Below are 25,786 nucleotides of genomic sequence, written 5' to 3' on the forward strand. Positions count from 1 at the left end.
GTGCATGAGTGCATGCAGCAAGAAAGGATGTTGACGAATATACTTATTAAATTCGTCGGATGACCAACGTCCTGCGGCGCGAATCAGATCCGAAGACATTCCCGCAGCAGCGAGAGCAGTGGCACCACCTGCTCTCATTGAATGTCCCGAAAATTGTGCGCCGCAGAAACGGTGGAGACGTTGAAGAAACCACGAACGTGTGGGAACGCTACCTGAACTTGTCACCCAAAGTGCAGGGTGATGCAGGAATTGAGCATCACGAGTGCCGATATAGTTCTGCATATGTCGATGTGGGTCAATCGGTGATGCTGGGTCTGCAACGAGTAGAATGCTAGACCCGGTTCCAAGACTGTCGTTCTTTTGGTGAGGTAGGAGGTAAGACAGCGTTCTCGTGTCAGATTTCAAGGTGTGTCGAAGAGACACTTTTCTGTAGGATTGAAGTTTGGTGGCATCAGGCCACGTGAGCTCGCCCAAGCGCTGCAAGCTTGTGAAGCCGGTGATGAGCATAGCGAGGAAGAGAGAGTCGTCGTAGTGTGGGTGAGAACCAATGTCGTGGACAATGCGTACAAGATCATCCAAGCGAAGTGGTAACTTGCGCTGAACGGGTTTCGATAAACGACGTTTGCACCCTTTCAAGGTGCGAGTGACAAGTGGTGAACGTCGTGCGGCGCGCACATTGGGAAACATGAACTCAAGCCGATTTGCGATTCCTGAGAGGTAATTATCGACAGAGCGGGGTTCGATATGGTGTGATAGCCAGACAACGTAGTATGATAAGGTGTCCTCTGTGGGGTCGATGACGCGATGGTGCAATTGGCAGAAGGAAATATAAGAATTCAAGTGTGAGTCGTAAGCTGATGAAGTCGATGGTTCGATAGCAAAACCAAGCGCGATAGAGCGTTCGTGAAAGAGCCGCTCTTCAGACCAGGCTTCCCGTGTGGGTTGCCTGGACTGTGGGGAAAGTGGGATCATGTTCTCGCCACCCCCAGCGCATTCCGAGGGGGTTCAAAATCGAAAAACTGTGCGTCAGGTGCAATTTGCAAAACCCGTTCGTTGTGAAAACGAGATAGTGCGTCAGCCACGACGTTATCACAGCCGCTTACGTGCACTACACGCAGGTCAACAGAATGTTCAATCAGAACATCTACAGCCGAGATCAAAATGGAGTTATAAGGAGGATGGGCTCGGAGAGAATTAAACATTGCAACCGTGTTTGTGTTGTCGGTGTAGATCAACATTTTTGAAGGCACCTCCGGCATATTTGGTATGGCGTGAATCGCCGAACAAACTGCCAGGGCTTCTGCAAAAAAGATGGTGTCCTTGGGTCTGTCGTCGGGAAGGGGACTTTGGCATGCGAAGTTTTCGTCAGGGAACCAGAGGCCCAAACCGATACCTGAAGCGTCGGTATATGCGCGCACGACGTCCTCGGACCTGGGATTAAAATCAAGAGATTTGTAAAACAAAAGTCCTGGCGAACGCTCTATATGAGTCGCCAACCAATGTAACTCATGGATTATGGCGTTGTTGACATGGAGACGTGCGAAAGGTTCTGTCTTCTCACTGATCTTGGCATAGATCGCAGATAGGCCGGGCTTAAGCAGGGGGAAAACATTAAAGCTCCACTCGCACCATCCAGCGAGTTGTTGGAATTCCCGTAGTGACCATCTGTAGCCCTTTCCTGCGAAATTACGCAAATGTACGACCAGCTCGTTCTTCTTGTGCGCGGGAAGTATTGCAGTCATCTTGTTAGGATCGATGTCGAAACCTATGACCGTTAAAGGACTACCGAACAACTGTTTGGGTTTGTCATGCGGTAAGCCTATATCATCCCAGAGTTGCAGCAACCGTGTTTGCTTAGCGGGAAAATAACATTGATACGGTGAATAGTACAGTTGCTGATTTGCGAGCTCGAAGGAGAAGGAATCATCCATATAAGTCTTGAGTGCGTCAACAAGGATCCGATGGATCGCGATCCAAGCTACCAAAGACATGAAGGATATCCACACCTTAGGTGATCCACGTCCGCCGAAATTATTGTTTCGATCCACGTGTCGCTGGCCATTAACAGTCAAAATCTGTTTGGTTTGCCAGAGTGGATGCATCGGGAGCCTGCGAAAAGCTTGGGAGACGTCCGATTTCCACATGACAAGCTCATCATGTGGATGTTCCTTCCTGAACTCAAGAAGCGAGGCCCCAAGGGAATGTAGCCCGTCAAGCTTCGTTCCTTTGATCGAGTCTGATTCAATCATAGAGTTGAGGGAAAAATCGCCTGCAGTATGGTCTACGACGAGTCGTAATTTGTCGGTGTTGGGTTTTGGCACGGTGTGCATGGGTACACTGTACATTCCCGGTAAAAGTTCTTGTCCAAAACTTTCCGAGACTCGACCAAGTCGTATTTCTTCCTCAAGTTGTTCCTCTATGAAGGTTAATTGTTCGTTTGATTTTTTGCAAGTGCGCATAGAATTATCGTTGATAGAGGGGTAAGACTCGTCAGGTACTTCCGCCCAGGGCCAGAACCCTTCACGTAGCGCCCGGCATACTGATTCGACAAACAACTGGTTAGGGTGATCCGCTAACAGTGCTTGGAAACGATTGACGTCGATAGGTGTGACAATTTTGAAGAGGTCTGGTCTACTGGCCACTGTTCGAGACGAATCTGAATGCAAGAGGGATTCTGGGACATTAGGTACTGGTTCGGCATATTCAGTAGAGCGAGCTGTGGGACTGAAAGAAACATCCGACGGTGACCATATCAGTCCTCGGCGGTATCGTGGACGCTTGAGCTCAGACTCAGACTGATTTGGACTTTGCGTCCTCGATATGCTTCGTTTTAACGTGCTTGCGCCCACAGAAATGCCCATCTTGCTCGAAGGAGCAGATGTGTGCATAGCGGCACGAGGATGCGCTACGTGTACACTCTCCGTTATTCCATTTGCGGCAGGGGTCGCGCTTGTTGGACGCGTTTGAATCTCGTGCACTACTGCTGGGTTTTGAGTCTCCATTATCATTCCGCTGTCTTCCGTCTGAGTTGAAATGCGCGAAGACAAGGTCTTCGAATTCACGATAGTCGGTGAGCTCAAGTCTGCGTGAAGTGCCGACTCTGTTCCTGACGGCTTTATCGAATCGTATGATCCTACCATGGGCAGATGTGTTGGCCTGCGCGAAGTATGTGGAGATATAGGTGAAGTAACTGTTGAGTTCAGCCTCTCGATGAGGGAATGCGAATTTGATGGCATCAGCCGCTTTGTTCCAGGCTGAAATCCAGTCGGCTTCTGTAGCGACTTTCTTGGACGCTGCCTCTGAAGCTCCGTACCTGATCTCGAGATCCCCGAGAGTTTCTGTCTGCTTGTCGACTGTTCGAGAAGAGGAGATGATGGTATGGACGACGTCGAGGTTAATGCATTTACCTGCGACGATTTCGGCCCATCCGGATTCATGGAATTCCGGTCCATATCTATGGTACATGAGGTACCGCCGCACTTCTTTCTGATCTCGTGACCAGTTGGCAAGGATCTCATTGGTGCGCTCAAGATTGGCGGTGAGAGGTTTGTACTGTCTGGTTCTAACCGAGACAGCAACGGAGGAGTAGTCGAGTTTGGCACGTTTGCGAGCAGGTTCTCCTGGCTCGTTACTGCCTTCTCTGCTCCTATTCTCTGTATTAGGGGTCTTTTCACGTTGAGGCGCTGGTTCAACGAAACGCTCTCCGCGTTCCCCAGATGAGTCGTTTCCTGCTCGTGCAAGTTCAGTCTCGACTTGATCGAGCATGGAAATATATGGTCCGGCAACCGTAGAGACTTTCTCGGATGTGTTGAAAAGTTCTGCGCTGATGATTTCGACGAGCACGACATTGGCTTCAAGTTTGGTGATCCGCGAGCATCTGTAGTCCTCAACATAGTCGAGGCATCTCTTCGCCAGACTTTGTTGGGATGTAGCCGGTCCACTAGTGTCGGTTTGGGACATATTCCTTGGCCCTCCTGATCCTGTAAACGATCCAGTAGACTGGGTTTGTGACGATGTGCTGGCATTGTTATTGATGTCAGTGGTCATATGGATGAAGGATGATCAATTGGTGAATTAAATAAAGTTCAAATTTTCGGTGCAGACGTGCACGGAGCAGAAGTGCTCTATGAGGGCAAGTGAATAGAGACGGCACAACAACTTTGGTTTGAAAGCCTCGTATGTGTAAGCCTATGACTCGACAGCTGAGTCACGAATGATTTGACCAACGTCGCGAACTGATTCAACTCGGTCAAACAAGTTAAACCACGATTAATGATTGTCGCGACATATGTTGGTTTGTTTGGATTCGGGGCTTAGCCAAATAAAGCAGCACAGCCCCTGCACCTTCTTTTGGCACTGGCCCGGCAGGTACTATGCTGCATGCATAGTCAAACATCGATTTATCCTCTCTTCGCTGCATGATATAGTCATATGCGCTCGATACGATATCCCAGAAGATTGACTGTGGAACAGGAATGCATCAGTCATGCAATGAAGACGACCATCCTGAATCCTGATGCAGATGATGGACAGCATGATCTACTCATTTTCCCGGGTTCCGAATGCTGTATGTACTGCCACATAAACCTGTCAATCGTAAATGAGCGCCGCCTCGTGAATTCATACGTCCGACGCATAAAACGCTCGCCCACCTAACGAGCTTTCCGCCAGGCTGGGGACTACAGACAACCTGGTGAGCACTGGTCAACTATTCGCCCCCACACTTGATCACGAATCGTGTCAGAGTAGATTGATTCACCAGACGCCTTACGGTAACAAGCTATGGCCGCTAGATTCCCGGCAAGACAGACCCACACCCACGAGGAAGCTCCAGTCTTAGTGCAATCCCTTATACCAATTCGCTGGCACGGGTTTGGGGGACATAAGTTGGCTATTGAGGATTTTGTCTTCTTGCACGACAACATTCACATCGTGAGCGCTTCAGACGATGGCACGATGCGGAAATGGAACCGCAACACAGGAGGTCAAGTCGGAGAACCATGGATATGGAAGGGGGGAAGCATACATGCACTGGCGTTGTCACTGGATGGCAAGACGATTGCATGCGGGAGGAACGACGGAAATGTTCAGCGGTGGAATTCCGACGGAAAGATAATCAGTGTTTGGATGGGTCACACCGAGCAGGTGCGGTCGCTCTCGTGGTCTCCCAGCGGAAGCCATATTGCCAGCGGGTCCTATGATGGAACAATCCTCATTCGAAGAGCTGAAAGTGGAAAAGTAGAGGTTGGCCCGATCAAGACGAAGCAGATCGCAGTGGAATATCTTGCCTATTCACCTTCGGAAAAGAAAATTGCATCAGGCGGGTACAACAACACAATTTGCATATGGGACAGCAAGACCGGCAAGCTTGTCCTCGGCCCCATTGAAGACGTGGGGAACAGTACTGTGACGTCGTTGGTGTGGTCGCCGGACAGCAGGAAACTCTACTGCGCCTCGGACAAATTCGCACGTGTTTTCGACAGCACTTCAGGCACGCTACTCCATTGTTATGAGACCGACAATGTCCTGTATTCGGTCGCACTTTCACCAACACACAATGTTCTGGCATGTGTAGGCGATGAAGGTATCGTGCAGCTATGGGACACAGAGTCCCATCAACCACTTGGCCCGCGATTTTGCCAGGATCGCGAAACCCTGTTCTCTGTGTCATTCTCTCGAGATGGGAGATACCTAGCATGTGGCGGAAACAGCAGGAGACTCATTCTGTATATGGTCTCAGGCCTAGCTCTTCATCTTCGGGCGCCCATTTCTCAACAAGGTCACGGACAACTCACACAGCAGGAACCTCGGCTCAACCCACAGCAGGAAACTCTGCCCTCCCCACGGCAGGAAACTCGGTCCAACTCACAGCAGGGAACTCGACCCGAGTCCCCATTATCGTCTTATCTCAGTGTCAGTGTTCTCACGTCACTCTCTGTCGCTTTACTCACAGGACCATCACAGGCTGATGCTACGGGTAATGATGGTATCATTGAGGAGGGAAGCGATGATCCATACCACAATTTTTTTCAGGTAGCACTCGTCTTTGTCATGCAAAGGGCCCAACACTGATGATAATCGTAGTCTTCCCAACCATCTCTTACTTCCACGGCATCTGGTTCCCCTCAGCCTCTCAACCTGTCCTCAGCTCAACGATTCTGGAACACTATCTCTCGACGCCGCCCGCCAACAAGCAAGGCCGTCCCACAAGAGCGCCCAAAGCGCCATTTCTTCACTCGTCGTGCTCACTCAAACTCACCACTGGAGCCAACAACCATAAACCCTAAGCAACCAACACCAAATGGGAAAGTCCGAGCAGGAGAAGATAACAAGGAAGGTGACAAGGATAATGATGTAAGCCCTGGTTCGGTTCTCATACTGTCATCTCTCAACTCGACTGCTACCAGCCTTGTTCTGCGAACGATCCGCTAGAAGCCAGAAAGGATAAGTGCAAAGAGCGAGACGAGCCTCCTTCTGACAGCCAGAACCCACCGCTTGATGATTCACCCAAGCTCAACAATACAAACAAGCGAAAACTCTGGAAACGGCTAACGCGCGCTCGAGGGATGGATCCCACTGACACCAAAATCGCTCCAGCAGCGAAACGTCCCGAGGTCGTTGAGGTATACGCTGTACGGGGGTTCCAGGTGAGCTTTAGTTCGATCTCTGCGCACTTTTATTCTTACTAGAAATGAAAATAACAGGGATATGTTGCAATGAAGCGGGTACGCAAGACAGAGTTACCGACGGTGACGTGCAGTGCTCCTCTCCCTGCAACACACCCCAGTGCATCGTCACAGCCGGGATTATCGTTGCAAGTGGTCTCTGTACAGGCAGGGCCATCATCGCAAGCCATGGTTGGAAACAGCGCTCAAACTTTGCGAGCCGTTGGAGGTTCATCATCACACGCGTCTCCATCACACTTTGTCACCAACTACCACACCAATCACGACTCAGATTCACGCTCAAGCATCGAAGGCTCCTGTAACAGGTTCCTTGACAGGATATGTTTTCCCCGTGGACACTACTACAAAGATTCTTAATGTTGTCTGAATTTTCGTATGCGCTTAGTTTGCATCCTTTGTTTTTTTCCCTCTGCTGAAGCCAAACTCATCACGCAGCGTTCATGCTTCACCACGTTGCCTAAGCTCTCGTATGCTCAGCTTCATATCTACCTTATGTACCAATGGTTACCGTCGTCGCCAATCCCGGTCCACCTTTTACACACGTTCTATTATGGACATATACCACTGTCGGCTGTATTTTTGTAAAGCCAGAAGCACGGAGCGGTTGTTTGGATCTAAAGGATTTGCCAAACAAGGCTGCACAGCGCCATCACGGTAACTCATGATCGCGGTTGACGCGGTAAGCCTGAAGGCCTGACTCATGCCATAAGCAAGAAATGCAACGTACGTATTCTGTTCCTACACGAGTTTGACTGTCACGATTTAAATTGACAGTGATGTCTTATTCAACCTCTGATATAGGCAGGTTGACAGCCTGCCTTGGCTGCTTAATACAATCAATCCGAGGGCAACATAATGTTCGGTGATCGAGATTTAGTAAGCTTCTGATTCAAGTCCGAATCACTAGACAACTCCAAGACATGGACCGATCGACATCATATTCAAGTCCGAATCACTAGATAAATCCAAGACATGGACCATCGACATCATATTCAAGTCCGAATCACTATAGACAACTCCAAGACATGGACCATCGACATCATATGCATCATATTCAAGTCCAAATCACTAGACAAATCCAAGACATGGACCATTCGTGAAATATGACATCATCTCTAGAAGCCCCTAAGGGAGTATAAATATTGAAATAATACTATAGCTATACCCTCATCCTAACCAGCGAGACAACTAACACTAACCTCTAACGCCAAACATGATTTCAGCCTGCCAGCATTTCGCAATCCTGGCTTTCGCTATTCTCGTTCCCGCGGTCACAGTAGCGCTTGTGGTCCTCATACCTGCGCACGCCGTACTCACGTTGTCGGCAATGACAGCATTGTGCTGGATATTCACGGTCGTTACGCTAACAATTGACCCGGAACTGTCGCACAGCTGCGCTCTTCCTCTTATGATAATCGTATCCGTGACTATATCGTTCGTCGACGCCCACCGCATGGCTATAGTCGAATGGGAAGACGGTTAGTGAATTTAATATTGTGAACCAACATCAACTAATCTATATGTATTACAGGTTGGGCGGCCAATGGACTGCTCGGTCTGGCAATAATCGCCTTTTTTATCTTTTCCGCAGGTTTGGCGAGCGAGAGGCGTTCGGGTTCGGGGGCGGGCATTTTAAGAAAGCTCGCTGACAACCTTTCCCCATTCGTCAATGACCTCCGGCACATAGCTGTAAGTCATAAATATTCCATACTAGTAAGTCATTCTATTTCATTTACTACGTATGCGTGAGCTAAATATTATTTCAAGCCACAATACGATCCTTACTCACATTGTCAGACTCTCGCACAACCTGCCGCCGCCGCCGCCGCCGGTTTGGCCGCCACCGCTGCCGGTTTGGCCGCCGCCGCCACCGCCACCGCTGATTCGGGCGGCGCCGACGCTTCTACAGCGCCAGACACACATGAGCTTGATTCGCGAGAGGGTGGGCATGGTTGTGTTGCTGAAGACCGGGCCCCGGCGGGAGCGTGACCTGGAAGATAACTTGGAAGTTAGCTAGATCGTTTATGTAATGCATCAGACTCAGTTGCGGGATATTCATATCAATATGCTGCGTTCATTGCTTTGCGATTTTCTTTTAAAATTTCACGCAATTCAAAGGACGTGCGATGCACATGGCCTCAAATCGCTCAGTTGTTAAGTATGCACTACAACTCACTCTATTCTGACCTGCCGTCCACCGAGTTCAATGCGCACTACTTGAAACACTTGTACATCCTGACCAGCAGGAGTGACCAGTCTAAGATTACACTTTGTTCATGAACGTGGCTACTGGCTGGTGGTGTTCGTTCAGGCAGTTTGTTGAGCGTGTCCGCGATGGCGCTACTGCACCTGGTGCTGATGTGGCACAGGGTGGCCTAGGTCTTCGTCCAGAGAATGGACAGTTTGTAGGCATCCTGAGCGAGACCTGCCCGGTGCGTTGCAAACATTTTTCTTATGGAGCCTGTAAAGTGAATGAGGTCATTTTCAGGACTACATCGCGTTGATGCATTCGCTACTAGCCATAACAGTCCCGTTTCGTCCTACTCAACATCGTACGAGCTCAAACACGCCAATGCGCTCGCGCAGGCAACTAGGATCTTTGCCAGTGACTCCCTCGTTCCTGCCACTCGCTTTGACCTTGGGTCTCCCAGCAGATCGGATCTACCTCCTAGAAGGAGAGAATAACGGTTTCACGAACTACAATCAGCTCGTCTCCTCTGCCCGCAAGAGTGGTATACCACGGCTGCCAATCCGTGATGCTAATAAGGAGACTTGCAGCTCTGTATCTAGCGCCATTATGAAATATTTGGCTAGGTCCATGATCGCTCAGAGGCATGGGCCTCTGTGCCGATGCTTGCGGGCCCGAGGCCAGGTAGCACATCGCTAACATAATTCAATGCATCCCGCGAAGTGTTCTATGAGATTGTGGAAATAGACTGTTTGATTAATCACTTCAATTGAGGGGATCGAACCAGTGCATTGGTTGTTTACTTTATTTTTGTCAAACACCAGTAACTCAAGTAATGGCACGAGAATTGCCTTGTGAACTTTATGTCTGCCAATATCGTACATGACTCTGCGAGGGAATGGTAAGACACGACATCATCTCTAGAAGCCCCTAAGGGAGTATAAATATGGAAGTAGCCCCTAGAGTTATACTCATCCCCACATTTTCATCATATATATCGCTTCCAAACATGATTTCAGCCTGTCAACATTTCACAATTTTAACATTTTCGTTTGTGGTTTTCGCAGCTACAGTAGCGCTGGTGGTCCTCGTCCCTGCGCATGCTGTCCTCACTTTGTCGGCAATGACAGCATTGTGCTGGATATTCACGGTCGTTACGCTAACAATTGACCCGAACCTCTTGCACAGCCGTGCTTTTCCTCTTCTGATTACTATATCCTGGACTATATTGCTCGTCGATCTCCAGATTCTCCACCACATAGGCGAATGGGAAGTCGGTTAGTGAATTTAATATTATGAACCAACACCAACTAATCTATATACATCACAGGTTCGGTGGACGAGGGATTTCTCGGTCTGGCATGCTTCGCCTTCGTTATCTTTTCTTTTGGTTTGGCGAGCGAGAGGCGTTCGGGTTCGGGGGCGGGCATTTCAAGAAAGCTCGCTGACAAATTTTCCCCATTCGTCTATGACTTCCGGCGCATAGATGTAAGTAACAAATATTCCATACTAGTAAGTCATTCTATTCCATGAACTACGTATGCTTGAGCTAAATATCATTTCAAGCCACTACATGATCCTTCCTCACATTGTCAGACCTTCGCACAACCTGCTGCCGCCGCCGTTTCGGACGCTACCGACACCGCTGATTCGGGCAGCGCCGACACTTCTACAGCACCACGCACACTTGATTCGCGAGAGGGTGAGCCTGGTTGTGTTGCTGAGGACCGGGAGCGTGACCTGGAAGATAACTTGGAAGTTAGCTAGATCGTTTATGTAATGCATCAGACTCAGTTGTGGGATATTCATATTGCTGCGTTCATTGCGATTTTCTTTGAAAATTTCACGCAATATCAAAGGACGTGCGATGCACATGGCCTCAGATCGCTCAGTGGTTAAGTATGTACTACAACTCACTCTATCCTGACCTGCCGTCCGAGTTTAATGCACACTACCAAACACTTGTACACCCTGACCAGCAGGAGTGACCAGATTAGTACTAACACTTCGTTCGTGAACGTGTCTAGTAACTGGCCGGTGGTGTTCGTTCAGGCAGTTTATTGAGCGACTCCGCGATGGCGCCACTGCACCTAGTGCTGACGTAGCACAGGGTGGTCTAGGCGGCCTGGCGTAGTGGCACGAGAATTGCCTTGTAAACTTTATGTACTGTCTGCCAATATCTAATATCGTACATGACTCTGCGAGGACAGTCAAAGGAGACTTTTTCAAAAAGCTATCACGGAACTTCATTCGCCAGGCTCTCTCGTTGAAGATGGTACAATAAATTTACCACTCCCAGGAGAGAAAATATCCTGCACACCATCAGATGAGCTCTAAGAAATAAATGACACACTTACCATGATCATTCCTCTCGAAATGAGCCGAATCGCAGCTCTGCTCTCCCACAGGGGGTATATTACGACTGCGAACGCCGACAAGAATGTCCAAATGATACCGACTATCACCCAGACCGAAAAGCCAGTAACGCTAAAGACTGTCTGGGCGAAGAAAAGCGGGAGAGGGATAAGTATCATCAGCACCAAAGTCTGTAGAGCGAGCGGCCTCAGCAGCTGAACAGTTATCAGAAAATTTTAAAACACGAACAAGTGCTATTGACGCTTTGACGGCGAACTTAAATGCTTTATCTAGGTTGACTGGATCCAGATCGGGATCGACTTGCGCTTCGTTCGTCGCGGATGACACTGACACATCCGGACCCTTCTTCTCATCGTCTGACTCCTCTAGTGTGTCGCTGACTTTTCTACTAGCAACAGCGGCACTGTGGTTATTAATTGCACGAGTCGAAGCAAAATCATAGTCATCTGGCCACTGCAGGATTGATCAGCTCGTGATCTCAAGAGATGGAACAATTTGCGCACGATAAGCGAAGCGGCAGTTGAGATAATAGCACCGACACTGATTGATGCAAGGTTTCCTGCGAGCATTTCGTAGTTGCCTATCAATGGGTCGGTTTAGCTACACATCAGTATTGAAGTTAGTGGTCATCTGACCTCCGCTCGTCTGATCATGCAGCAAAGTCAAAAACGAAATGATGGAAAAATAAGAGACGTACGGTGACATTGATGACTTTTTGGTTAAGCGCAGACGTGGTGACCAGCCAGGCAACGACACCTGTGGCAAAACCAACGAGCGAACCAGCAATGCAGCCCACTTTACTAGCTTTTTTCCAGGTGATGCAAAGGGCAATTGGGCAGACAGCAGAGCCGAGTATGACACCCATAAACGTCTGCAAACCATATCAGACACAATGCGTAGCACGGACGGATACAAACACTGACATAAAGCCAACCCATGGACACTCCGATGTAGTAGAAAATAACACCGGCGATACCCATTACAAGGGCAAAGATGACAACCTACTCATGACAATTAACCAGGATTGGATTTGCTTGCATGAAGAATGTAGTATACCCCTGCATGGCTCATACGCAGAATTTGTTGCTCCGTAGCCTTCGGATTAATATATCTCTATAATCAACAGTGAGCGATTTTAGCGCTGAATGCTGGGTAAGAACATACCACATAGACATCGTAAGTCAAAATAGAAGAGACTGCAATGAGCTCTGCACTCGTGGCACTCGTCACAGCCAGGAAGAGGACGATAAGAAGTGCAGCTGCGCCCAATTGCCCGAGCAACGTCGCAGCAGCTAGCGAGGCTGGAAGACCCTCTGAGATGGCATTTTGCGAGAGCGGCGCAAGCTTCGGAATAAAACTGCTAAATAAAGGATCTTGTGACGAAGAGTTGGCGGCGGGTACCGCAGAAAAAGCCACTGCAGCAAGCCCAAGCGTCGTTGAGAATGTAAACGGAATAGCAAACCTACGCTTGAATCAGAAAGGCACATGTCAGTAAAGACACACCAACTCACCAAGCCAAGCCACCAATAAGGTATGCCTTGACGGTTGTGGAAGGCCTGCTGGCAATGGCGCGCTGCCAATATGCCTGGTCCTGGAAGACAGTTGCGAAGTTGCCAATGAGGTTGATTACACCAAAGATGAGGCCGTTTTTGGAGCGGAGCGTTAGGTACGAGCCCCCAGCATTACCGGCTACGGGTGAGATCTGGGATACCTCACCCAGTAGATAGTGCATGTGTCTAATGGAGCCAATATCGCCCGAGGTTGCGTATACGGTGAACACAAACGTCAAGATGATGGCGAAGAGGACGGTTGTATGTGTGCTGAAAATAATAGCATGGGTCAGGGAACATGCCATAGACGACAATTCACTTACTAATCGCAAAGTAGTGTGGAACGCATTCCGCCAACGACAACATAAATGGAAACACCCAGTGGAATGAGGAAACACGCAGCAATCGTGCTCATTCCAGTCAAACTCGTCACAGTGGCTGAACCACCCAAAACAAGCATTGACGATACGATCAAGTTTGTTACAAGACCGAAAGCCATGAAAACAAGATGCGCTGTAGTTCCCCACCGCGCTCCAATAATCTCAAGCCAAGTATGTGCATAGGGAGCATTGAGCTTTAGCTTCGCAGCAAGCTGTGCGAACAAGAGGACCTGTACGGTCGCACCTGCTGCATACCACCAAGGCCCTGAAATGCCATATCTATAGGCGACTGCACTAGATTGGAGCTAAGTGATATCACCCGGTAAGCCACATGTGGATATGGATGCTGAACATGGACATACTAGCGTTGCTGCCCACGTCCAAGCAGAAACAATGCCTGAGGCAATAAGCCCAGGCTTCACTGAACGTGAAGCAGACGAAAACTCCTCGGAATCTTTGGGAGAGACACCTGTGTAGCGTGCCTGCATAGCAGTCAAACCCACCATGAAAGCACTGAAGAACAGTCCGATCCCTGGATATCTTCAGCAAATGGTAGAAGATATGTTGCAACGTGTCTTACCAACGACTAACAATGTTACTAGAGATCAGTGTTGTTATAAGGGAAACGGGAATGAACTCACCGACGCCATAGCCTGCGCCTTGAGGGAGAATTTCACTGGTCGACATACGAGCAAAGAGGTTCAGAAAGAAGCTAGACCTTACCTCATTTATATATCGCACCTCTTATCACGAAGAAGATGCAGTTTGCCATTTTCAAATCATCAGGTGCGATGACCGTACACTTTTTCAAGTCCCCATGAAGAGCAAGCGTTGATATCGTGATTGTAGCGTTGCGAACCAAGTAAGGACCTCCAACCAGAACGGAGGTCTTCAGGCATAGTGTCCCTATAAAGGCACCTAACTTTGATGTCTTATCAATCTGGCCCTCATACAGAACTTTTGACGATGAGCCAAATGAGTGATTGGCGACGACTTTGGATTGTTTACCCGCGAGGATGATGCCGGATGCAAGACGGGGAACCCCAACGGTACCAGTGACAGAAAGCGGTTGAATCCTCAGTGGAATTGGGAACGCGTGTCAACGCAACGATATCGATGTCATACGTGAGATTTCGTGGTATCGCCAAGGAGTCCTCCTGTCTCGCATTGCAGAACAACTCCGACATGTCGGGATTTCTTCAGAGCGACAAAGACGGGCTAGATTACAGACATTAACAACGCCACAGTACTGTTGCCATCCCAATCTGCCTTGTAGAAATATGGTGAGCTTCATAGGAAGATAACAGATACCCCGGGGCGTAGACTCCGGATACATGCCCGTCAGCTCTCTGTTCTCGAATCTCCGCAAGTCGAACTGCCATAATCATGCGAAACTGGCCCCTATGAATAGATAAGCTGGCAAACAAACTATCATGGGGGTAAAACATTCCAGGGAATGGAAACGCTCGAGGCCCAGGAAGTTCCTCTGTAGATATGTGGGTGCCAAGGTTCCCACCAAGTAAACAAATGAGGGTCTTGTCTGTAAAGTCATGCATTGGACATCCGAAGATGAAGGTTGGAGGCATCTCGAATTGGCACCCGTGAGTACCCAGGCGACAACATTGATTGTAACCTAGCAGGAAGGGTCATGTGTATAAATGTGTAACCAAGACGTACCAATGATTGACTACCTGGTGCTCTCGAACATAAATCAAGCACCGCCCTGTAACTCTGGGAGATCCCAAGGTCCGCTAGGATCGATGCTGAGTCGCTGACCTATGCAGCCTAGTAGTTCTGAGTTCTTCCGCGGCATGGCTACAATCATTAAGTTCAGTTTGCTCCTTTGGACGAGTACTAGGGGAATTAGAAATTCCTTTTGAGTCTTTTCAACTTGAATCTGCCTGTCCGAAGTTCGCTTGTACCTTGTGGTGTGATCCAATGTGCAATACCTCCAACAAGTGGACTCCGTATGTATACTCCGCATGTATAGGACGGTAATCATTGAAGTCGACGGCGCCAGGAAATGAGCAAAAATTCTGCCGGATGTCAAGTCATAGTCAAGTGGACAGCTGTCTTCCTTCATATAATGGTCTGCCTATACGAGAGTCTATAGTCAGACTCCCGCAATTCAAATCCGTAACACCCTCCTGCGAAGCCTTCACAATGTCATAGTATTGAGTAATACCAAGTTCACCGTGACGACACGCCATTGCGATATTGGCGTATTTCTTCTCGCGAACGGCAGTCGCAGCCAGATCTTGAATCCGCGCCTCGGGTTTCTCGGCCTTCGGACCTTCTGTGCAAAAACAACGCAGCTTTCGGCATCATCGAAGGGATGGATATACAATGAGTGCATCTGAGCTTGATTAGTGCACATCACTGTTCCGCTGGTATGGGTTCTTAGGGTATAGTATGGGTATGGCGGTCATAGTGGGTATGGCGGTCATGGCGGGTATGGCGGGTGGGACGCGTGACGAATAACGTTACGTGGGTCGTAACTCTACAGTACTAGAACCTTCCTGCTATAGCCTAAGTAACTAAATATATAGACCCCGCAGACCAAGCGGCATTCCACCAGGAAGCACTATGAAGTCAAGACGCAAGAGCATCATAAGAATGGTCCACACAACACCATGGGTTGAGCCCATGTCAGTGTCAACAGGGGTGCGATTTCGAACGGTCAATATAAGTAAACGATAAACAATTCAAATACACTGGCAACAACTTCTTCAAGGTAAAACTCATGTCTGCCACTGTGCAAGAGCACAGTACTGACAATAATCACTTGTAGTCTTTGCAGTCATCCCTTCTTGCTGTGACATCCGGTTCCTCTGGCCTCCCAACCTGTCCTCAGCTCGACGATTCTGGAACATCATCTCTCGACGTTTCCCGCCGGTAAATGAGGGCATCCCACAAGAACACCAAAAGCGCGGTTTCTTTTCTCGTCGTTCTCGCTCGAACTCATCACTGGAGTCCACAGCCATAAATCCCAACCAACCAACCAACCAACCAACCAACATCACAAGTCTTATTTCGACTCCCGCACACGGTCAATGATTTCAAGACGACCACCGTCAGCGTTATCCCGCGAATGATCCGCTTGCGCCGGGAAGGATAACGGCAAACAACGAGACGGGCCTCCCGCCGACCTCGATAGCAAAAATAATCGAAGCCTCTGGAAACGGCTAATGAACGCTCGAGGGAAGGATCCCATATCGGCTCCAGCAATCAAACGTCCCGAGGCCGTTACACTGTCTGCCGTGCGTGGGTTCAAGGTGAGCCTACAGTACTATTTTCTACATACTTTTTCTTACCAAAGGCGGAAATAACAAGTATATGTTGCACAGACACTGAAACGCAACGGCATTGCTCTCGCTCCAGCTCACCCAAGTTGCCCGTTACCGGCGGGCCCATCATTGCAAGGTGATTCAGTCCAGTACATTGTTGCAAGATACTTCAGGACAGGGAGGGCCGTCATCGCCAGCTATAGTTGGGGGTGGAACTCAATACCCCCAAGCTATCGGGGGTTCGTCATTGTAATTTGTCGCTACCAACCACACCAGTCATGACTCAGATTCGGACTCGATTCAATGTTTTTGCAATAAGTTCCTCGACAAAATATGTTTTCCCTGTGGACACTACTACGAGGATTCATAGCGCTGGATATTTGACCTGCTTCCTTCGTTTTACTTTGCGAACGTCTTTTTTTCGCTCCTTTGACAATCCAACTCCTACAATTTTCGTCACGCTATTCATGTTCGCGCATATTCAGCTTCGTCACTTCATTTTGTACTGCTATTGTCGGTACTTAATTTGGATCATTACACCCCTTCTACAGTGGTCGACTGTACTAGAAGTACGTCGGCGGTAGCTGTTTGGGTCCATGACAATCTCCCAGCAATTGCGAATACAACGGCTCTCTCATAAGTCCTTCGCACAATCCCCTCGTGCATGAGCTGCACACGAATGATACAGACAGTGCAGGCATCTGAATCCAATCAGACCCTGTTGTACCGCATGACAAATATCCTCGCCCTGGCATGATCTGCGAGACACACGAGGTCGTGCGTAGATAGTGGCTTCAGGGGCATTCATTTGACGTATAGTCAGCCGGTGACCTCCCTCCCACGCGCTGAAGATTCGGCGCTGCGGTATCATGCACGGAAGTACTGTCTGAGCGTTCTGAGCGCTCTATTGTTTTCTGCACTTGCGCGGAGGTCAGAGAAACTTTGATGCGACGAGTAAAAACACATTTCTCTGGCAGAGATCTATACCGTTTACCAGGCAGGTGATGCTCGGTTGCACGTGTCCGCATCAGGAGCGGCTTTCTTGTCCTGTCTGGAAATACCTCCAAATTTGAGCCCATGAGCCGCTATCAATGGACCTGAGCTTGCGGCTTATTGTAAAGATACCGCTCACTTTACAATAGCGCGCTTGGTTCACCACTCTCACCATCCAGATATAATAAATTGACGACATCAATGAACAGATCATTCTATACTCGGATATCCCTGACTGTCAGCATGCTCATCTTAAATATAAAAAGGACTCCTTTACCTCTTCCACCAAGCTCGGTATGAGCCACGAGGAGCTACCTTGCAAGAATATCTGGGTCCAGTATCTAGGCATGGCAGCCGTTTCCAAGGGTCTTGGAGTACCACAGAAGGAGATTCGACAATTCGGACATGTATACCGTGCCCATCCTCAGCGACCCCAACACCAGCGCTTTCATTGACGGATCCCTCGTGACCCCAGTGTATCTTGAGAAAACTCATCCATCAAAGCCCATCTCCCCGCACGGCTCCGATATGGTTATTAGCGTGACTGACTCTGCATATCTCGACGACCCACGCCCTGTCGTGAGTTTTTCCGACGCCCCCGGAGAGATTACAACTTCCTTGGGGAAAAATTTTCACTCGGGGGTTCAAAATGTGCGGGATCGAGATCGAGGTGTTACACGAGAAGAGCAGTAGGCATGTGTTGTGGGAGATGTGTTCTCTTATGCGGACATTATCGTGGCAAGTCGGCTGTTTAGTGTACCGACACATCTTGAAAGATGACGCGTGTGCCAGGATCGGTTCTTGGGATGGATGGAGATGGGTAAAGGTGCTAAATAATATTCAACATTACCTTGCATGAAGTGGTGTAAAGACCATCGCGACGGCTTTGACGTGTCAATGACCGATATATTGTGTTACTAGTCACACACCTTGCAGTTATAAATATCAAGCAGTATAGTTTCACATACACAATACAGCTGCCAGCGACATCATGCAACCCATCATCCTATATGATATACCAAGCAAACTTCCCAAGAAAACATGGTCGCCCAAGTCATCAAAAATGAGGTGCTGTACACGTGTTGCAACACCTTAATAATAATGGCCAACTCACATCAGTCGTCAGATTCTGTCTGGGCCACAAAGGCCTTCCGTATGAAGTTATCTGGGTAGAGTTTCGTGATATTTCCGCAACCATGAAAGACATTGGCGCATCGCCAACAGCTGGGGAAATATACTCCTTGCCAGTCATTAAGGACCCCAATACTGGCGCAGTGATCTCCCACTCCGACACGATTACTAAATATCTCGACGAAACCTACCCTGACAAGCTGCTTATACCCCGCGGGACACATGTACTCATACAAACCTTTGAAACCCTATTTATCGGCACGGTTGTGGGGCCCTCCTCGGAACTCCTTATGGCCAGAACACTCGAGATACAGAACGATATTAGCCGGGAATCCTTTATCGAATCGCGGTTAACGATGTGTAGAGAAACACACTGGGAAGATATGGCTCCCAAAGAGAAGGCACAACGGATGTTCGCTGCGCTCAAGAAGGGCCTTGGTGTGGTGGATGGATGGTATCAAAAGAGCGGAGGGAGGTGGATTATGGGGGACACATTCTCGTTTGGAGATCTTGTTGTGGTTTGTTATGTGGTTTGGTGGAGCGCTATTTTGAATAAACAAGAACGCCGGGAGATCCATGCCTTGCATGGGGGAAGATGGGCGCGTCTTTTGGCGGATGTGAATTTCGAGTGCAACACTGATTTAGGCTACTTTGACTCTGAGGAACATAATAATAGTCGTTCCTTCTTATGATCTTCATGCATTTTTTAGCTCAAGAAGCCCGTGGCCGCGGACTCTCAGCTGGGTCATCAAAGAAACACCATGATCGCACGTCGCTGCGCCGTCGGGCCGTGCTTGAACGCGGCGGAACGTCGCGTGAATCTTGTGATGTCGCAGTTTCAGTACGAACTGAGGTAAAGACCCAGGTATCGAGGGTGTACGGTACGCCGAAGCACTATGAGAGCGCGGCGGAATGCAGGTGGAGCTCACATTTTGTAGGCAAGCTTGTGCGGTCAACGATCTATCAAAGTAAGTAGCTGATATCATAAATTACTCTAGACATCAATGACCCCAAGTCTGGTAGCTGCAACTCCAAATTCCCGAACCGCGTTGAGAAAATAAATCCTATCTTTATCGAGCCACATGCCCTCTAACTGCCCCAAACCGAACTTTCTGTCCAACACGACCCTCGACACAAGGTAGGGATGTCTAATCAAGCTGGGGCCATCGGACCTGCCAATCGTGTTGATCGAAGACGGTTCTTTCACCACTCGTCCTAGACCCCGCCTGTTCGTCACAGCCAGCAGGCTGAATTCCATCACATATAATTTATACTCCTCGGGATGTGAGTTTGGCATGTCGGCTGGGAATGTCAGCAAAACTCGATTCCTGCTAACACTGACTTCGCATTGACATGAATGCTCAAAAACACGAGCATTTAAAGGGCCACAGTATGGCAGCCGTTCCGTCAAGATCGAAGAAACCCCGCGTGGAAATGACGAAGGATAGAGGAGGAAAAAAATTTGGTGGAAAGGTATAGTAGTCGACGTTTAGGGTCCGAGGTGCACTGTTTGTTGGACTTGCATCTGTGGCTGCTCAATGACATCCTCCGGAAGGAGGCAGTCCCACCAGCCTATGTTGAAGGGTAACAGGAACGACGCCAGAAATTGCGGCGTCTGAGACATATCTTCAATTAAATAAAGCTTCAGAGTATCATGGACAACCACCAATTGTTTCCGAGGAAACAAAAATCGATTTCCTGTAATTGTGGAGCTGCTGCTCCGCTGAGGACGCTCTACATAAATTAAGAATTCCCTCAGCCTGTCAAATCTTTCAACATGACAAAAGCTCACATTGGATGTCGTTGAGTGTTGCCAGTCCCAAATCTACAGCTGCTACATAGTCTCGCGTGTGATCCCGGGGGAAAAGCAAATGTAGCGCTGCAAAGCGATATGCCTCCCACAAACCTTGAGCCTCGGCGCGTCTGTGTCAACAATGCGGTTGTCCTCGTATATAGGCAACCGCGACAGAAATAGTGTCCGTCCAGCACTGAAGTTCCTCGGCAAGAGAATGGAACCCTGCTTTGGACTCCATTTTGTGGTCCAATATCTTCTCGTCACGACCAGATATGCCAGTGAGTGGGAAGTCACGGTAGGCGTAAAACGTGCACGAGCAGACGTGCTTAATGTTGAGAGGTAGCGTAGACGAACGGTCAAGACTCAGATTGTCTGAGCTATGTCAGCATTTAAGAGAGCTTAGAGTGTATATGTCAGATGTTCTGAATCGTTGATTCGACATTCCGCAAGAGCAGTCCTGCTCTATAGGAGAAATTCCTAAATAGGGACCGCACATGGTCACGTGATTTTCTTTCGTTCCGTCCTTCGTTCATTACGCCTACTACAGAAGGCCCTCTATTTGTGTGGAAACCTGTAGGACTTAGCCGTAAAGCACAGTAAAGGCGCTATCGAAAAGAGTCCAAAACTTACACCACACTTCAAACACCCCCACCACTCTTCTCAACAGGTATCCTCCTCCTCTGCACACCCTTCTTACTCACAGTAGGCGCGATCGATACGTCTTTCAAATCTCCACAGATCTGCAAAGTCAAGGTTTGTATGAGCATGAGCATGGACGGGCACGAACGAACACAAATACAACGAAGATGAAGTGAGAGATGGAATAAGAACGAACCTCGACAAACTCTTCAAAATCTACCACATCTCTCCCCCTCCCTTTCCCCTCAGGTGAATCAGAAAGTCCCGCCTCCCTTAGGATATATCGGAAATCCGACTCCCGCACACCGTCATAAGCATACCCAAGCCCCGCAACAGACCGCACGGCTTCTCGTATCCTCGATACGGGCATCTTCATCTGATCCTGCTCCTGTGTCCCAAATCCAGACCCAGAACCAGAATCACCAGGCACGCGCGCATGCTGTCCAAACACCTCCCGGAGCGTTTCAATCTCCCCCGGCTCAAACAACGCACGCGGATACGTCGCGGCACCCGAAAATGGGCGCAAAAGCGCAGGACACCCAAACAGCGCCCACACGCGCCGCTGTACCTCCCCCATGCGTGACCAGCCTTCTCCCGACGAAGTTGTAACCGCTTCTACCCGTCCACCCGCGCCCATCCCACGTAGCACCTCCTCTGCCCTCCTCGCCTCTTCCCCCCTCCGTCTTGTATCCCACTCCAGGGTATCGCCCATGACGCGTATGACTTCTGGTAGTGCACTAAGTGCTGCGCGTGCATCAACGAAACCTAAGCGTGTGCGCCGCAGGAGCACGTCGAGTGGTTTTTGTGCGTATTCGTGCGTGAGCGCGTATGTGATCTCGGAGTGTGTGAAGGGGTAGGGAGCGGATAGAGGACGGTGTGGGTCCAAGGCCGGCGTTTGGGCCGTGGAGGAGAGGAGAGCCCATGCTTGTGAACCGTAGGATGAAGAGAGGTGTTGTGCAACTTCTAGGTCGATACCGTACTGCAGGATGTATCGGTAAGAGTGTTAGTGGATGTGAACTACATTGGAGGGGGTACTCACCCGTTGAATCAACCCGATGAACATATTACGATCCCACCCTTCGCTTCCTACAAGCCGTAGCTCTTGGGTCTGGCACTTCCGAGCCTCTTCCGTCAGCCCAGGGCCCACTTCAATTGCTTTATCGACCGCCTCTTCTGCCATCGCACGATAGGTAGTCCACTTTCCGCCCGCGATAGTCACCATACCGCTCTCATCCACCTTCACTACATGACTTCTCACCAACCCCTCCGTGCCACCCGCCGCACCAGATGAAATAAGCGGACGGAGTCCCGACCACGCTGAAAGCACGTCCCCGCGGCGCACCTTGATATCCCCACTCAAATACCCACGCACCTCATCTATGACCCACTGTATCTCAGACTCGCGCGGGAGAATATCATCACCGCTTAAATACGCGTCTTTCTCTTCCTGAGGCTTAATATGGGCGCGCATGTCATAAGGCTCGTCTGTTGTGCCTGCTACAACGCCACCTTCCCATGGGAGGAAGAAGACGACACGGCCATCGCTTGTCGCAGGGTCTAGGAGTCCCATGCCTTTAGGGGCGTAGTAGGAAGGGAGGGCGATGTGCACGCCTGAGCTTGCGCGCACGATGGGTTTGTGAGTGGGTGTGGAGAGGGAGAGAAGGGAGTCTGTGTATGGCCCTGTAGCGTTGATGATTACCTGTTGGGGTGTTGGTTGTTATATGTGGTGGAATGGGAGAACGCACTTTGGCTTTAACGTCAAATTCGCCTCCGGCGATGTGGTCTTTGACGCGTGCGCCTGTGATGAGGCCTGTGGTGGGGTCTTTGTGGAGGGAGGTGACACCGCAGTAGTTAGCGGCGGTTGCACCTGCTTTGATGGCGGTGAGGATGAGGGCGATGTTCATGCGGGAGTCGTTGTGTTGGCCTGAGGGGGTGAGAATGAGAATGAGTGGATTGGAATAGAGATGAGACATACCGTCGTAGTAGACCACGGCACCGACGAGCCCCTCACTCTTGAGCATGGGGAATTGTTCGAGGGCCTTGCCCTTGGACATGAGGTACGAGGATTCCATGTTTTCCTTGCCAGCAAGGAGGTCGTAGAGTTTGCATCCGGACCAATAGTAGGGAACTTGCCAGTACCTAGTTATTTGTCAGTGATGGTGATCACTGGATGGGGTGATAGACGGTGGAGTTGGAAACGGGGATTAAAGATAATGACGCACTTATAAATGGGCAGCATGATAGGGAGCATGTGGCTCAAATAAGGAGCAGTCTGTAGGAAGACCCTCCTTTCACGCAGAGCCTCGCGAACGAGTTTGTACTGCTCGTAGTCAAGCTCGAATATGGCTTTTTGAAGATAGCGCACGCCGCCATGGACAAGTTTCGTTGACTTAGAGGATGTACCTATTAATAGACGTATGTAGTAAGGTTGCATAAAAGAGAATAAACTTACCACTAGCGAAATCTTCCCTCTCGACTAAGGCGACTCGTAGGCCACGACTTGCAGCGTCGACTGCGACACCGGCACCAGTTGCGCCGCCTCCTACGACCAATATATCAAACTGGGTGTCATCTTCGCCCTGCCTTGGATCAGCACTGCGTTTTAAGGCGTTGATCATAGCTGCGCGAGAAGGAGGAGACCATGGTAGTGGTGGGCGTCGAGACTCGTGTGTTGTTTGGGGGTAGGCAGGACCGGAATTGAGATAGAAGTAGCCGGCGCCTGCTGCTGTTGCGGTGGATAGAGTGAGAAGGGTAAGCGTGCGCCGAGTTAGTGCGCGTAGTGGTGGAGCCATAGAGACTAGAGCTACTATCTTGCCTTCTCCAAGATCTGATCAGAGACTAGGTATCCTCCGAGTGCAATCGTGCCTCTACTTTCTTCTTCTAATGGCCGTAGACTCGACTTGTCATCGATTCCAGCTTTGGTTTCTGCTCGTTGGTTTTCGGAAACCATGCACACTTTTGGTTTCATAGCTAAGTACGGGCCGCAAGATCGGGCCCCTTCGAGTCCGTATTCGGCAAGCAGGGGCTTACGTACGCACCATAGTTTGCAAATAAACCAAAATTTCTCCGAGCCTTGCATGCAACACCTTGATCAATCGAAGGCTGGTGACTGTCTCCCCGGTATTCGTATTGCGGCTGCGATGGCAAAAAAGTTACTGGTTGGCATAAGCACTCGGCGCGACGTCGATCACGAGAGGTGGGACCAGAGTCCAGACGTTGAGAACGGTGTTTTGCTTCGCGGACGACTCGATGTCCAACATACCTTTTTCCAGAGTCACTATGCAGGAGCTCCTGCAGGTTGGTTCATTTCAGTCTGCAAAGCACCATGACCCTTGTCGACAGCCCTAACTCTTCCGGAACTGAGGCTTGAAGATCGTGACGGTCCCCACTGATGTCTGTCACTTCTGCCGACGGCCAGGTGGCATCTCTCAGGTCTGAAACTCTGCGATAGAGTGCGGTCACTTACGTTCACCCGCTAACGGCAATGCCTTCGAACCGAAAACTTGGCTCCCATGCTATTGACGTTATCGAAGCATCTCACCCTTGTGTTGCTGTACTGTGTAATCGCATCGTTCTAAAATACGGTATTGCGCCTGTCGATGCGCGACGAGCGAGCTGGTCGAGATCTTGGACAATGGCAGGCACTATGTTATCGCTCAGGATCTCGACCGAGACACAATTGTGAACCTACTCACATTGACGTGATTAGCTTGAAACAAGAGTCAGAGTTTCCATGAATAGAACTGTACGTCGTTATTTTCTCTCGTTCTGGGTCGCACGCACCATCGAACACCCTCAGGACGTACCAATCTCCGTTGGTGGACCAGCCTGGCCGGTCAAACACTCACGAGAAGCATTCCTTTATGGGCGGCACATTTGTTGCGAGTTGCTCACACACGGGACTAGAAAACCGATTACCTACGCTGAAGTGAAATGTTTTCTTTGGAACAAACAAACACGTATTGGAAATATTGTTGCGTTCTCGTGTTGTGAGTACATCGCCGCAATCTCATAGACAGAAGAAAACACTTGTTCTTTCTATCTACTTAACGCCACCTCTACCAATGACCTGGTCGTCGTATAAAAGGGCCGGGGCAATAGCTCTGGGCCAGATGCTGTCCGCCGCGTCTGCTGATCTTGCCGCTGACCGGTGTTTACGGAGGGGATGGATATCAGCTTCTTGCAAGGCACATGAAGACATGCCTGATGGAAAACACAGAAAGGACGAGCAGGTTACTTGATAATGCGAGGATATCGGAATTGCACGCGCCTCAAGCACGCCCAAGGTGGGGATCACGGTGAGCAGTGCAGCAAAATCTGTTCAGAAAAGTGAGCTATTACATTACCGGCCTGGAGGACGCAGCTTAGCGTATTGTGTTCTATTGTGTAATAACACAGAGGATGAAACATACGCTATGTTTCCCACCCACCCGTGCCTCGGGCAGGGATGCGTTCATGAAATGCGTGCGCACTTGGCATTAAATCATTGATCGCTAATAGATCGCTACAGTAAGCACTAATAAACAACCGGGATTAACGCTTACGCTCTTCAATCAGTCCCTATATGGGAGAAGTTAAAGAGACTAACACTAGCGTCGGAGTCGCGTACAACTTGATACTCCCTAGATAACATTGTAGGCTTCAATATGCAGACACAGCGAATGTTTTACCGCACCCAGCACGTATTCTAATAATCTCAAGTTCGGAGGTGGTGATGCTTGTCGGAGTATCAGAACTTCTTTTCCGGGGGCGAGTGTTACA

The 25,786-nt window shown here is 49.5% G+C and overlaps 7 protein-coding genes across 7 annotated transcripts; 5 read left to right on the forward strand and 2 right to left on the reverse strand.

The window, feature by feature from the left end:
* Nucleotides 1-4,622: 4,622 nt before the first annotated feature.
* On the forward strand, nt 4,623-7,296 carry DEU56DRAFT_43724 (WD40-repeat-containing domain protein). Its single transcript, XM_041346225.1, has 5 exons — nt 4,623-5,913; nt 5,965-6,033; nt 6,085-6,354; nt 6,408-6,647; nt 6,705-7,296. The coding sequence occupies exons 1-5, from the start codon at nt 4,783-4,785 to the stop codon at nt 7,041-7,043; spliced, it is 2,049 nt and encodes a 682-aa protein (XP_041203776.1). The 5' UTR covers nt 4,623-4,782; the 3' UTR covers nt 7,044-7,296.
* Nucleotides 7,297-7,647: 351 nt separating this feature from the next.
* Nucleotides 7,648-8,760, forward strand: DEU56DRAFT_43732 (uncharacterized protein). The gene is made up of 3 exons (XM_041346226.1): nt 7,648-8,164; nt 8,218-8,399; nt 8,454-8,760. Exons 1-3 carry the CDS (start codon nt 7,900-7,902, stop codon nt 8,673-8,675), a joined length of 669 nt encoding a protein of 222 aa, XP_041203777.1. The 5' UTR covers nt 7,648-7,899; the 3' UTR covers nt 8,676-8,760.
* A 1-nt stretch (nt 8,761) lies between these two features.
* On the forward strand, nt 8,762-9,624 carry DEU56DRAFT_43711 (uncharacterized protein). Its single transcript, XM_041346222.1, has 2 exons — nt 8,762-9,118; nt 9,175-9,624. The coding sequence occupies exons 1-2, from the start codon at nt 8,963-8,965 to the stop codon at nt 9,571-9,573; spliced, it is 555 nt and encodes a 184-aa protein (XP_041203778.1). The 5' UTR covers nt 8,762-8,962; the 3' UTR covers nt 9,574-9,624.
* A 1,435-nt stretch (nt 9,625-11,059) lies between these two features.
* On the reverse strand, nt 11,060-13,867 carry DEU56DRAFT_923861 (urea transporter; the record flags this gene model as incomplete). The annotated part of the gene is made up of 14 exons (XM_041358544.1): nt 11,060-11,186; nt 11,232-11,444; nt 11,479-11,703; nt 11,754-11,830; nt 11,886-11,895; nt 11,948-12,121; nt 12,174-12,251; nt 12,307-12,363; nt 12,415-12,712; nt 12,762-13,070; nt 13,124-13,485; nt 13,543-13,712; nt 13,761-13,766; nt 13,822-13,867. The coding sequence occupies 14 exons, from the start codon at nt 13,865-13,867 to the stop codon at nt 11,121-11,123; spliced, it is 2,091 nt and encodes a 696-aa protein (XP_041203779.1). The 3' UTR covers nt 11,060-11,120.
* Nucleotides 13,868-17,842: 3,975 nt separating this feature from the next.
* DEU56DRAFT_828853 (uncharacterized protein) lies at nt 17,843-18,315 on the forward strand. The gene has a single exon (XM_041354445.1). It carries the CDS (start codon nt 17,866-17,868, stop codon nt 18,151-18,153), a length of 288 nt encoding a protein of 95 aa, XP_041203780.1. The 5' UTR covers nt 17,843-17,865; the 3' UTR covers nt 18,154-18,315.
* Nucleotides 18,316-18,348: 33 nt separating this feature from the next.
* Nucleotides 18,349-19,339, forward strand: DEU56DRAFT_828854 (uncharacterized protein). The gene is made up of 2 exons (XM_041354446.1): nt 18,349-18,528; nt 18,587-19,339. Exons 1-2 carry the CDS (start codon nt 18,452-18,454, stop codon nt 19,281-19,283), a joined length of 774 nt encoding a protein of 257 aa, XP_041203781.1. The 5' UTR covers nt 18,349-18,451; the 3' UTR covers nt 19,284-19,339.
* A 1,386-nt stretch (nt 19,340-20,725) lies between these two features.
* DEU56DRAFT_828856 (DAO-domain-containing protein) lies at nt 20,726-24,000 on the reverse strand. Its single transcript, XM_041354447.1, has 8 exons — nt 23,478-24,000; nt 23,248-23,428; nt 23,001-23,164; nt 22,771-22,949; nt 22,065-22,724; nt 21,222-22,004; nt 21,017-21,126; nt 20,726-20,957 (listed from the first exon to the last, which is right to left on the reverse strand). The coding sequence occupies exons 1-7, from the start codon at nt 23,815-23,817 to the stop codon at nt 21,025-21,027; spliced, it is 2,409 nt and encodes an 802-aa protein (XP_041203782.1). The 5' UTR covers nt 23,818-24,000; the 3' UTR covers nt 20,726-20,957; nt 21,017-21,024.
* Between the last annotated feature and the right edge of the window lie 1,786 nt (nt 24,001-25,786).

The sequence above is a fragment of the Suillus clintonianus genome (genome assembly GCF_016758775.1).
Source record: "Suillus clintonianus strain FC179 chromosome Unknown DEU56scaffold_104, whole genome shotgun sequence".
In the NCBI taxonomy this organism is placed as follows: Eukaryota; Fungi; Basidiomycota; class Agaricomycetes; order Boletales; family Suillaceae; genus Suillus; species Suillus clintonianus.

What these genes read in the sequence shown, in the direction of transcription:
- DEU56DRAFT_43732 (XM_041346226.1), top strand. Translation starts at nt 7,900, where the DNA reads ATGATTTCAGCCTGCCAGCATTTCGCAATCCTGGCTTTCGCTATTCTC. An exon ending in TATAGTCGAATGGGAAGACG is followed by an intron (nt 8,165 to 8,217) that starts GTTAGTGAATTT and finishes TATGTATTACAG; the next exon opens with GTTGGGCGGCCAATGGACTG. An exon ending in GTCATAAATATTCCATACTA is followed by an intron (nt 8,400 to 8,453) that starts GTAAGTCATTCT and finishes TATTATTTCAAG; the next exon opens with CCACAATACGATCCTTACTC.
- DEU56DRAFT_43724 (XM_041346225.1), top strand. Translation starts at nt 4,783, where the DNA reads ATGGCCGCTAGATTCCCGGCAAGACAGACCCACACCCACGAGGAAGCT. An exon ending in CATACCACAATTTTTTTCAG is followed by an intron (nt 6,034 to 6,084) that starts GTAGCACTCGTC and finishes TGATAATCGTAG; the next exon opens with TCTTCCCAACCATCTCTTAC. An exon ending in AAGGTGACAAGGATAATGAT is followed by an intron (nt 6,355 to 6,407) that starts GTAAGCCCTGGT and finishes GACTGCTACCAG; the next exon opens with CCTTGTTCTGCGAACGATCC.
- DEU56DRAFT_828853 (XM_041354445.1), top strand. Translation starts at nt 17,866, where the DNA reads ATGTATACCGTGCCCATCCTCAGCGACCCCAACACCAGCGCTTTCATT.
- DEU56DRAFT_828856 (XM_041354447.1), bottom strand. Translation starts at nt 23,817, where the DNA reads ATGGCTCCACCACTACGCGCACTAACTCGGCGCACGCTTACCCTTCTC. An exon ending in TGCCGTGGTCTACTACGACG is followed by an intron (nt 22,950 to 23,000) that starts GTATGTCTCATC and finishes TCACCCCCTCAG; the next exon opens with GCCAACACAACGACTCCCGC. An exon ending in TCATCGGGTTGATTCAACGG is followed by an intron (nt 22,005 to 22,064) that starts GTGAGTACCCCC and finishes TACATCCTGCAG; the next exon opens with TACGGTATCGACCTAGAAGT.
- DEU56DRAFT_828854 (XM_041354446.1), top strand. Translation starts at nt 18,452, where the DNA reads ATGCAACCCATCATCCTATATGATATACCAAGCAAACTTCCCAAGAAA. An exon ending in CCCAAGTCATCAAAAATGAG is followed by an intron (nt 18,529 to 18,586) that starts GTGCTGTACACG and finishes ATCAGTCGTCAG; the next exon opens with ATTCTGTCTGGGCCACAAAG.
- DEU56DRAFT_43711 (XM_041346222.1), top strand. Translation starts at nt 8,963, where the DNA reads ATGAACGTGGCTACTGGCTGGTGGTGTTCGTTCAGGCAGTTTGTTGAG. An exon ending in TCCTGAGCGAGACCTGCCCG is followed by an intron (nt 9,119 to 9,174) that starts GTGCGTTGCAAA and finishes GGTCATTTTCAG; the next exon opens with GACTACATCGCGTTGATGCA.